We start from the raw sequence: 12,608 nt of genomic DNA, 5'->3' as shown, positions 1-12,608 counted from the left end.
TTTTTGGCTATCTATAATAAATAATACTGCTACGAACATCTATATACAAGTTTGTGAGTGAACATTTGTTTTCATTTTCTTAGGGATATAGCTCTAGGTAAAATTACCAGGTCATGTGGTAACTCCATGTTTAACCTTTTGAGGCCCCCCTTTTTTTTTTTAAATTAACATATAATGTATTATTTGTTTCAGGGGAGGCCTTTTTTCTTTTTGATACCTCCCTAAAAATCATGGAAGTCTTAACAGAGTAACAAAGTAAAAATACGTATTTCCAAACTGCTTAAAGTTCAGCCAGCCACAGGTATGCCTTAGTTTCAAAAATTAGTTTAGATGAACATCTGTCAATCTATTTTTATTCACTGTGGAAAAGAAAATTTCAAAGAGCTGCTGACCAAACATAGTAAGGTTTTCTTCTGTTGCCTGCAATGACCTTATTGGTACAGGATTCCAGAATGTCAAAAAAGTTCACTATTAGAATACATTCTACTTAATATGTTGGCTGGTATACAATCCATTCTCAGAAAAATACTCTACTTTTTTCTAACTAGAAAATGTTATCAATCTTAAAGGCAATTCAAATTTCTTTCACAAAAGGAGTCTCACAGCTACAAAAAAGCCAGATGAGTAGATAATAATGCCTTCTAAAATTATATAAGCTCTTCCATTAAAAAACAAATCTAAAACCCTCAATTCTACACCATCATTAGGATGCTGTCATCTACTTAGATAGGAGTTACATTTTCCAGTGCTTTAAAATGAAATATAAGCTACCCAATATCTGAGCTGGTTTTCCACTGTCTATTTATAAAATAAAAAATATGATCTATGAGATGTATCCTAAAAGTACATGGAATGCTACTTTATCAAGATAGGCAAATGTATGTATTTAAAATTTATGTATTCAGAAACACTGATGTATCCGCATTTTCTTGTTGGAAAATCTTCCCAGCAGGAATTTAAGAACCAAACTATCCTTTCCCACTCAGTCCAGGAGAAAATGTTTTAGCTTTAATAAACCTTTTCCCACATTTCAGCCTTGAGTATTAAACACTAAGAATTAAATTCCTTAAGAATATGTAGCTCTGAAACAAAGTAACTGGCTCAAATTTTGAAGGTGCCCTTTAGATTACAAATACATGGTAATCCATTTTGCTATATCAGTCTGTTTGTATAATTATTTCTATAATGTTACAGATACTATGTTATGCAAATTGTTTTCAAGATCTTGTTAAGCAAAAATAATAAACTGGCTTTAAGTATTATTTTAAGCATTTATCAACCCTTCTCATGAATGAAATACTGCACCTTAAAAATTTTTTAAATTGTAATTAAATTTTAGCAGCAGTTAAATGTAAATGGGGTTATTTTAGTAACCAAGGAATCTTCCTTTACAAGAGTAAGAAATGGATCACCTTACTAACCTTTCTTTTCACTTTCTCCCTTGAAAAATGAGTCTACTTTGCAAACAGCAGCTGATAGAGAATAAAAACTACAGTAAAATGCAGGCTATAAAGAGAGTAAAGTTTCGAATTTCAGAAAAGCACACCCCTCAACTTAACCATGCTCATTAAACAATATATAGGACAGTCACGAAGGCAGCCAATTACAAAGTCTTATAAACATCACCTGGTTCTTAATTACTGTAAGGCTACTATGCTTCATTAATGGGATGCTAACACAGTAGGGCATATAACCAGAATCACTCGATGTAACCAAGAAATAACCAAAGAGAGTACAATGCTAAGAAATAAGAAAATAAGAACTTATACCAATAGAGAAAACAATCTTTTAAAAAAATTACTGCTTAAAAAATCAGTTTACAATACATCTGTTAATTACCAGAATCACACTAGAGCTACTGTTTAAGTCTAACTTCATAGACTCTTCAAAATAGACTCTTTAAAAATAACTTTATTAAAAATTTAAATCTATAAGTACTGAAGGTATCAAATGATAAGAAAAATTCATTTAAACAGGCTTATACAATAAAAACTAATTTTGATCGAATAATATGACATATTTTTGTAAAATGCAGCCAATAGTAACAGAGATTAACTCGCACAGGCAAAATTATAAAATTAAAAATTTAAAAATACGAAGTCTTGTAAAAATATCTTCCATTACTCTAGAATACAGTCTCCCTCCCAACAACAACAAAAATGCTTGCATTTTGGTATACTTATGGCATAAAGGCCTTTAAAATGCTATATACATCATTTGCCTCTTGCCATTAAACTATGTCTTTAAAATCCTGGTATTTTAAAAGAAAAATCCAATTCTGATAAAAATTTTAAAATCATATTTTTAAAAAATTTGAGTTAGTAACTGGAAAAATAAAACACGAGAAATCAAAAACTATAAAGAGTAAGGGAGAGCACATGTGCACAAGTGGGAGGAAGGGCAGAGGGAGAGACTCTCAAGCAGACTCCCAGCTAAGCACAGAGCCCAATGCAGGGCTCAATCTCACAACCAATGAGATCATGACCTGAGACAGGACCAAGAGCTGGATACTTAACCAACTGAGCCCCCTAGACCCTCCAGAATAAATTATTCTTAATTAATTACACTTAATTATTAGGGCTTTAAGAAAATCACTTGTCTTCTCTGATCATGTTCTCAAATCTGTGTAACTCAGATAACAATTCTGTAGGGCTGTTAAAAAGACAGCATTAGATAATATATGTGAAAACAAGTTGAAAACTATAAAATTCTAAGGAACTATGAGGCGTAATTCTTCTAAGATCATAATACTGAATACATAATTCTTCTAAGTATCTTTAATACTGAAATGATGAAATGAGGGGATAAGATATTAAAATTTAGGATGACACAAGAAAATGCTACTATAGTAAGACAGAAACAAAAGGAGATAAAGCAAAACTATTTATATGCAGTCTTTGTCCTAGAGCATAATTATGATGAACTGTATGGCAAAGGAATTAGACAATTATAGAACAGGTATAAGATAAAGTAATTTTTTCACACATACTATATATTGTCCATGAATCACTACCAAAACATAACATGTTTAAACTGGAAAATGATACAATCTTTTTGGAAAAGGATTTTCATTAATAAGCTGCTCTCTCTGGTCCTTATCTGGAGGCCACTACCAAAGAATGAACCAATTATCAGTACTGTCCATGTCAATGAGCAAGTGGCCATCAGGGGACGCTGTTTGGGAGAGAGAGAGGCATGCAAACAGATTAGAACGTAAGAGGTATTTACTAATTTCTTCAGAAAAATCCCAGCACCTGAGGGAATTTCTATACCAAGGAGAGGAAGTATGAATTGTCAAACTAAAATTACCTGGCTTTTTAACTTAACAGTATCAACATCTGTCTTCTAATGCTGATTACAAAACAGAATACTGTTATAATAACAACAGTAGAGAAAGCAAATTACTAAAAGTCGTGACTACAAAATCAAAGACTTTTATACTTATATAAAAGCAAACCTATACTTATACTCTCAAACACTTGGATCAATCTCAAGCATTTTTTAAATCTTGATTTTCCTGAAGATTTTCATTACTTTTTAGACTGACTTTAACTTGCCTGCACACTTCTTACTTAAAGCACATACGTGAAATGCTCCAGAAAGAGCAAAGGAGCTCACAGGGCTTCTTTATTGCTTCATGTCAGCAACTAGGACATCAATCTGCACAACCTCCAAACACCCACAGGAAAATCTTGGGCATATGGTATATCATATCTGTTCTCTTCCCTTTGCAGATCTCCAATTAGAAACTGCAGTTAATTAGAGCATAATCAGCACCAGTACTTATATTAACGGACACAGTAGGATCAGATGGTGCCACTTGAATAAAGATGAGATCATTTTAGGAATCTCTGCTAAGTAATATACTACATTATCTTATAAAACAGAATACATAAGGGATATTCTATAGAAGTTAAGGGTAATCAAGCTCACCTAGGGGAAATGTGTTTTAAGCTCTGCAACTGTTGGTAGATAGTAAGAATCATGAACACAGAACAGGAGGAACTAACAGGAATACTGGTGACACTGGTAACTGAATGATGGTGCTTAGAAGGGAGTCAAGGAAAAAATATCTCATCTAATAAGGAATCTGATAACCTGAATCTGTTCATGATTTTGTAAAAAATAAATAAATAAATAAATAAATAAATAGAATAAAATATCTATCTATCTATCTATCTATCTGACATTCACTCCTTCTTTCCCTCTACCTAGTTGGGTGATATTAGATGTTAAGTAAATCTTTTACCTCATAAATAGTTTTCTCATCTGCAAAACTAGGACTAGACGTTGCATCTCAATTTTTTAATTTGGGCTAAAACTTAGTGGTTTTTACTAGTTTCACATGCTGTAAGACCCCATTATCCATGTCACTTAAAAAGCTACTATAAATAAGCTATTAAGACTATCAGCTAAAGAGAAACAGAAATATACTTCTGCATGTGTTCCAACTCAGAATGATGGGAGAAAACATTCACAGAGTAATGCAAAATTTTCTTTTATTTATGAGTTCCCAAGTACCCAAATCTATTATGTATGATTACTCAAAGAGTAATACTTCTTTCTCTGAGGAACAAGGCCAAAACCACCTCACAGACTGAGAAAAACTTAAATAATTGATAATAAAAATCAATAAGTGGTTGATAAATGTTCTTTTGTACAGTTCTTAAAACTTAATACAATTACAGAATTTATATTACAACATTTTTCAGACTCTAAAACATTTATTTCTAAAAGTTAAATATTTAGAATACCTATTGGATATTTCTAAAAATTTAAATATTTAAAATACATTTAAAAGGCCTACCACTTTGTTGACCATCTCCATATCACACAGATTATCCACTAAAATTCGACATGCTTCTTCTTTACCCCAGTGAGCAGCAGCATGAAGAGGTGTCCAGCCATCATAATCTTTAATATTAACATCATAGCCTGCCTGTATTAAAAGTCTAAAGAAATTACAGTGAATTAGATAATCATTAAGAAATCTAAAAATGAGCAAACTTATATCATTAGCTTTATATCATGCAAGTTAACAAAAATTTGTCATGTATTTCTTTCCCTAGTTTGTATCTTCTCCCTTTCCTTCAATAAATTAACTAGGACAAAAGAAAATAATTCTCAGAAAACAGTGGCAATGAGGATCTTGAATTACTGTCATAATAATGCACTCAGCTTTAATTAATTCCTAATGACTAACAGGTCTTATGGTTTGGTGCAATACTAACTTATTCTTGTTAATATGAATTATAGTTGAAATTTTCATAGGAAAGTCAGTAATTTTTCAATGTGAACTTAAAAGCTCCTGGATCAATTTGTATGTTAAACTGATTTATTGAGGGAATGTCTTCATGTATCCATTTAATATATCATCTCAAGCTAAATGTGTTCTAAAAATAAACTGGGATCAAACAAATTTATTTTGTAGTTTTTCTGTTGCCTTGCAGTTGAGGAACTAGTTTGTGAAATTTTTCACAAAGCTTAATGATTTATCATGGGTAATTTTCATAGGAAAATGACAATCTGTTAAGAACAAAACAAAGCAAAACAAATATTCAAGGGGTCGAATCTACTTTTCTGCAGCAGTAGAAAGCAGATATACCAATTATCAACAAAGCTAGAAAAGAGGAATACATTTTAATACAGTGCAAAGAACTGTATAAATTATGTTAGTATGCCTTCCTAACTTTATATTGACATTAACCTTTATTTAGAAAATTAAGCTCAGAGAGCAAAGAATTGGTCTATAAATTGCACATAGCACACAGCCTCACACACACAGGCGAGTAGTAAATACTTTACAACTCATGAAATCTGGTTGACTTTTACCTTACTTTCCAAGAAGTTGAGCTTGAGAAGGGCTTCTTTTTACCTACAGGAGGTGGCAGTGATAGCTAATACATAACCCCTCATTTATTTATATTTCACGAACTGATCCCCTATTTCCTAAGAATATCTAAAGCAGCCATTTCCAATTCTGGATCCAAAACAAAGCCATTTTAAGGCTTATTAAAAAAAAAAAAAATCCCCCACCTCCACTATAGTCCTATGGAAATAAACAGTATATTGGGAGATGCACCTTGCCAATTTATATATTTAGTAAATCCCGTTACCTGCCTGAAGACCAACATTTAAGAGTCTCCAATCTAAAGAACAGGCTAACAGATATAAGTCTAGAACTTAAAGTTCAAAAAAATAGGTCCACTAACATGTATTATCAGAAACTTTATTAACAGAATAATACTGGAAGATATAAAAATATATCCCCCATTAGAAAATATGAACTGGGGCGCCTGGGTGGCTCAGTGTAAGGTTAAGCCGCTGCCTTCAGCTCAGGTCATGATCTCGGGGTCCTGGGATCGAGTCCCGCATCAGGCTCTCTGCTCAGCAGGGAGATTATCTCTTCCCTCTCTCTCTCTGCCTGACTCTCTGCCTACTTGTGATCTCTGTCTGTCAAATAAATAAATAAAATCTTAAAAAAAAAAAGAAAATATGAACTGGAATCATACTAAATATTCTCAGTGACAAAAATTTTAAGTACTTGGGATTCTATCCAGAGAGGCAAGACAAGAAAGGTGTATATATATATATATTCCCCCCCGCCCCATAATCATAAGGGTCTCTTTATATGCCAGGCTACACAATACTCAAAAAAATAAGACAGTGCTTATTATATTCAAAAAGCTTCAAATGGAAGACAAAAGTCAAGTAAAACAATCAACCCTGAAAGAGTTTCTGTAATGCAATGGCAGTACAAAGTTGAAAAGCATCAAATTCAATAGAAAGGGGCTGTGTATTTGTGGAGAAAGGGACAGGGGTAATAAGTAGGGAGAAAGTTACATATGAAACTAGTATCTTCTGTTTATTTTTCATTTCATACATATTTTTATTTAAGTAACATACTTACAAAGTTCAGAAATAAAAAAAGAATAAATGGCTAGTGGCTAGGGAAGTCAAACTCCCACTTCTGACCTTTAGCCAAACAGTTTCCCCTCCCTCAGATAACCATACTACTAGTTTTGATTGGATCCTTAGAGAGATTTTATGTATATACCAGCAAAAAAAATTAAAAGAATTTTTTTTCTTAAAGACTTCATCTTTTTTTTTTTTTTTTCCTTATTGGTTAGCACCTTTATTTTTTTATTTTTTTATTTTTTTAATTTTGTATTTTTTATAAACATATTTTTATCCCCAGGGGTACAGGTCTGTGAATCACCAGGTTTACACACTTCACAGCACTCACCAAATCACATACCCTCCCCAATGTCCATAATCCCCCCCCCTCCCCCCAACCCCCCCCCCCCGGCAACCCTCAGTTTGTTTTGTGAGATTAAGAGTCACTTATAAGTAATCTATACACCCAACATGGGCCTCAAAACCACAACCCAGGGCAAGAGTTGCATGCTCCACCAACTGAGCCAGTCAGATGCCCCTAAAATTTTCAAATATAAACACAAATGATGAATATTTCTGTTCTTTTCTTTTTACAGTTAATATATCTTAGTGTTCTTTCTATTTCTATATATAGTGTTTTAATCGCTACCAGAGTATTCAGTGAAAGAGTGTATTAAAAATTATTCAACCTTCTCTTACTCCTATTACAAATAATGCTGTTGTTATTAGCACATACCTTCTTTCCTCTGAGATTATCTTAAAAAAAATTCCTAGAGGCAGAACTAATTGCTAAGCCAAAGAATAACTGTTACTTTGATAGAATCTGTTCAATTGTCATATAAGTGCCTTTTCCCCAACCTCGCCAACACAGTGTACCAAACATTTTAATATTTGCCAATATGAGAGATGAAAAATGGTAATTCACTGTAGCTTTATCTGCACTTATTATGAATAAGGTTGAGCATGTTATTTCATAGGCTTAAGAGCCTTGAACTGAGTCAAAGGATCAAAAGGAATTTGCCTCCAAGTTGAAGAGATGGTGAATGAAGGTATCTAGACAGAAACAAAGCAGGCATTAAGACATCATGACAGAACTTCAAGTAGATATATATTGTTGGAATAATGCATGCCTGAGGAGCAATGGTAGCAGCTTAGCTTAAGAGGATGACTTATGGTCTTAAGTACTAATTTGAGGAGTTTAAAATATATCCCAATCCCCACTGAAAATCTTAATAAAGAATTTTAAGAGCTTAAAGAACCTAATTAAAGACCACTTGGAAGCTGTCTGGTAAACTATTTTATAGTGCAACTAGTACTCAAAATATATTGCCTTTACCATATGCAACTCTCTAATATTTCAATTTTTTTCTTTAAAAAATGCTGTCATCAAGTCACTAAGTTCATTTGTGACCTGCTAATGGGGTCTACAAGTTTGCTAAGTTTGGGATTAGAGAAAAACACACAGGATAACAAAAGGTAATCAAAAGTTAACTTCACTATTCTAGAAGGCTTCAGTTACTGAAGTCAGCCAAGATTGAAAAAAGGAGAAAACCTGGGAATAGGTGGCCCACTTAAACCTCACTGTTTTTACTGAGAAGAGGGAATAAGGAGAACAGTTTTATATTAGAAACTCCGGTGGAACGTAACAATATAAAGGGTGGAGAAGATTTTCCTGCGTACTAGTCTTATTTCCTTTCACATACATATAACAAAAGTTATGCACTAAATTATTTTTTTCATATGGCTGCCTACAGCTTTGCACTGCATAAGTTAAAGAAAAAAAATTATTGTGATATAACAGAGCTTTGTTTCAAGGAAATTTGCTGATCAATATATAGACCTAAAAAGTCTCAGTTGCTTATAACCCGGTATTATGCTAAAAGCACTGAGTCCCAAAATTATGTAGTAAAAAGAAAACTGCATTTTAGATAAATTACATGTAAATAACGATCCACTAAGAATCAAGTTCTTTGAATATGATGATTATGTTTATATGGAATACTGTTTTTAATCTCAGTAACCAGAGTTGGTCAATCTGGGAACCTCAAAATGACTTTGTAGTAATTTACCACCCCAGAAGGTAACATTTAATGACTGTCTGTCACTTTAACTTAGTGGAAAACTACAACCTAAGAATAGAACAGAATAATCAAAATTCAAGAGCAAAAAAAAAGGGTTTGAGATATAAAGCAATAACATTCAATATAGTTTTCTCTTTTACCTATAAATAGACATCAAATCACTTTTATAAACCGTTTCAAAACAATGAAATAAAGAAAGTAAACCAAATTAGAAAAATTACTGTGAAAAATAATACTTACTTTAAAACTTCTGTATAGCCTTTAGCGGCTGCAACGTGGAGTGCTGTCCCTCCAGATTTTGCATGTCGGACATCATTTATGTGACCACTATTTAGCCACTGTCTTGCATCTCTAAGCATTATCCGTTCTTCTTCTTTTCGAGCTGCTTCTATATCAACCCCTGATAAAATGAAAAAATTTTTTTTCTTTATAGAAAATGTTTTTTCTATGTTGGGAAATAAAATTATTCAAAATAAGTCAAGTTTAAATAAAAACTAAAAATGAAATTGTATTTTTGAAAAATGGGCTGCTAACAACAACCTGGTTCAATAAGGAAATGTAGGAATACTATAGCTATTTTATTAGCCTTCTCTGCTCATTATTTAGTTTTTGCCCCACAATATTATTTTGGCTTTCTTTTTACCTTTTCTGATAAATCTTTTGTTCTTAAAATTTTGTTTATTTCCTTAGGTATATCATCCTTTAGTTTAAAAACAAGACAAAGCAAAATATAATTAAGTCTTAAATTTCTAACTGCTTTGACCAATTCTCTGAACTCTAGCCTACTAGGTAGAAATGTTTATTGAAGACTTCGACTCAGAAAATTTAGCAATTTTCATACAGATGCTCTACCAAACTCTTTCCTTTTCTAACATAGTACATTCTTCACTATTAGTATCAGCATTATAATTTTAATAAATTATATAGATGTTCATTCATTTAAAAGCATTTATTAAGCACTGAGGTTGAGATGGTAAGAGTGCAAAGAATTTAAAAAGGAACACTACATTTAACTTCTTTCTTACCTTCAAAGAGCTCAAAATCTTGAGAAAAAAAATTAAAGTAGAAAAGATAACCTTGAAATTCCCAAATGATCTCATGTGGTCTCATGGCTTAAACTGCTGGTTATTTAATGAACAGCATAAACCAGAGTGCAATTACATAGTCTGTCTTACTCCAGGAACCCATGAACTAATTAAATGTAAAGATAATGCTTTTTTATCCTGTATCCTCACTCTCTAGATGAGTACCTAATACACAGTAAAAGGGATCAGTAAATATATACTAACTACATGATGAATAAGTAAAAACAATTACACACACAAACCCCTTCTCAACTAAGATTTCACCTATAATTCATATCCACGTATCCCAACTGGTCACAATTTTTTTCTTTCATTCACCCATTTAGCCATTCACCCACCCATTCAATATATACTGAGTGCCTACAAGATGTCAGGTACTTCTTATAAAGGTGTAATGGGTGTAGAAGTGAACTTATTGATGGCAGAAAATAATACATTATGTGAAGAAAAATAAAGCAAGGTAAAGGGACACAGAGTAATGATAATATAAAAACTTGTTTTACATGGTTTGGTAAAGCCAAGTCTCTATGTAAGGTGACATTAGAGCAAAAAAAAAAAAAAAAAAAAAAAGAGAGAGAGAGAGAGAGAGAGAGAGACACTCATATTCTAATCTGGGAGACATTCCAGGCATAGGGAAGTCCTAGCAGGCTCTGAGGTAAAAGCCTGCTCGGAATGTTCTGTTTAGAAGGCCAGGGTATCTATAAAGTAGTAAGAACAATGAACAGAGTGACACAATCTGACTTAATTTAAGAGGATCACTTAAGCTGAAAAGTTAAGAGAAGAAACTGAGGTATCAAATTGGAGTCTACTATAATAATTTAGACAAGAGATGATAGTAGCTTAAACTAGGTACTACCCAAAGTAGGAGTACTAAGTAGTACCTAAGCAGTACTTAGTACCTAAGTAGTACCTAAGGTGGTAAAGAGATTAGATTCTGGGCACCTGGGTGGCTCAGTGGGTTAAAGCCTCTGCCTTCGGCTCAGGTCACGATCCCAGGGTCTTGCGATGGAGCCCTACATCAGGCTCTCTGTTCAGCAGCGGGGAGCCTGCTTCCCTCCCTCCCTCTATCTGCCTGCCTCTCTGCCTACTTGTGATCTCTGTCAAATAAACAAATAAAATCTTAAAAAAAAAAAAAAAGAGATTAGATTCTGAATTCTTCAAGGTACACCCACAGAATCTGTTGTTAGTTTGGATGTAAGAGAAAAAGATGTCATATATGAATCAAAGGTTTTCAGCCAGAGCAATTGGAAAAATTAAATTTTCAGTAAGAGAAATGTGAAGTTTGAGATGCCCTGACAGACATCTACCTAACTGGATATCAGGCAGTCAGCTGGATATCTGAGCTTGGAGAACAGAAAAGAGTCAAGACTAGGTAAGTAATATAATAAAATCATATGCCACAGGCATCTGAAACTTAATGCTAAAATCTTAATTCAATTTTCCTAGCCAGTCAGCTTGCTGCCTGTCTTGTATTTATTAGAGTAGGTACTACTACTTACCCAGGAACCTGGAAGGCATCTTTAATCCTTCCGTTTACCTTATTCCCAGCCCTCATCCAATTAGTTCACACACTTCGAACTGCCATCTCCTAGACTGTTGTCTTGATGGTATCATAGTTCATCACCATTTTAGTTCATGTCCTTTATCCCACACTTTAACTTCTACTACTGACCCTTAACTCACGCAATCTCAGTACCTTCTGATTCATTTCCCACACCACTGCCAGCCCAGTTTTTCCAATCAAAATATAATCATTCATTTTTCTACATAAATTCGTCAATGGCTCCTTACCTCCTGTAAGACAAAACTCAAGCTCTTTTGTGTAGTAGACATAGCCTTTCTTATGATTTGGTCTCAATACACTTTTAACCTCTACTTTTTCTTTTTTAGCATTACTCAGTGTTCTTACAATCTAGATCTCCACCAAGGTCCCCAAGTACATCATGCTTGTGTGCTGTAGTGCAAGCTATTATTTTCTACATGGACTGTATCCTTCCCTTGCCTAAGCAAATCACCAATTATTCAAGGCACAACTAAACCATTCAACTGAAGCTCAATGAAAATGAAAACATTTAAAAAATCCCCACATTAGGGGCACCTGGGTGGCTCAGTGGGTTAAGCCTCTGTCTTCGGCTCAGGTCGTGATCTCAGGGTCCTGAGACTGAGCCCCATATTGGGCTCTGCTCAGTGGGGAGCCTGCTTCCCTCTCTCTCTCTCTGCCTGCCTCTCTGCCTACTTGTGATCTCTCTCTCTCTGTCAAATAAATAAATAAATAAATAAATAAAATCTAAAAAAAAAATCCCCACATTACATTAAGTACAGGAAAAGTCATCTTCAAAGTAGGGACTGTTATATCACATCACATTTACTGTTATGCTGAAAATTAAAAAATAAATTAATTACTTTAAAAAAAAAAAAAAGGAACTTGCAATAAGACTTCCCATAAAAGAGGGCGTCTGGGTGGTGCAGTTGGTTGAGGTCCAACTCTTGGTTTCAGCTGAGGTCTTGATCTCAGGGTCATGGGATTGAGTCCCAGGTGGGGTTC

General features: G+C 33.6%; 1 protein-coding gene across 3 annotated transcripts in view; it reads right to left on the bottom strand.

Moving 5' to 3' along the window:
- PPP1R12A (protein phosphatase 1 regulatory subunit 12A) overlaps nucleotides 1–12,608 on the bottom strand; it is a 147,521-nt gene that overhangs the window by 61,886 nt on the left and 73,027 nt on the right. For all 3 annotated transcript variants that reach the window (XM_059402407.1, XM_059402409.1, XM_059402408.1), the window contains exons 4-5: nucleotides 9,219–9,378; nucleotides 4,808–4,952 (exon numbers count right to left, since the gene is read on the bottom strand). In XM_059402407.1, coding sequence (XP_059258390.1) covers nucleotides 4,808–4,952; nucleotides 9,219–9,378 — 305 coding nt within the window. The remainder of the gene's footprint in view (nucleotides 1–4,807; nucleotides 4,953–9,218; nucleotides 9,379–12,608) is intronic.

Source organism: Mustela nigripes, chromosome 6 (assembly GCF_022355385.1).
Source record: "Mustela nigripes isolate SB6536 chromosome 6, MUSNIG.SB6536, whole genome shotgun sequence".
Taxonomy (NCBI): domain Eukaryota; kingdom Metazoa; phylum Chordata; class Mammalia; order Carnivora; family Mustelidae; genus Mustela; species Mustela nigripes.
Note: the sequence above shows the minus strand (reverse complement) of the source record. Positions and strands in the feature narration are given on the sequence as shown.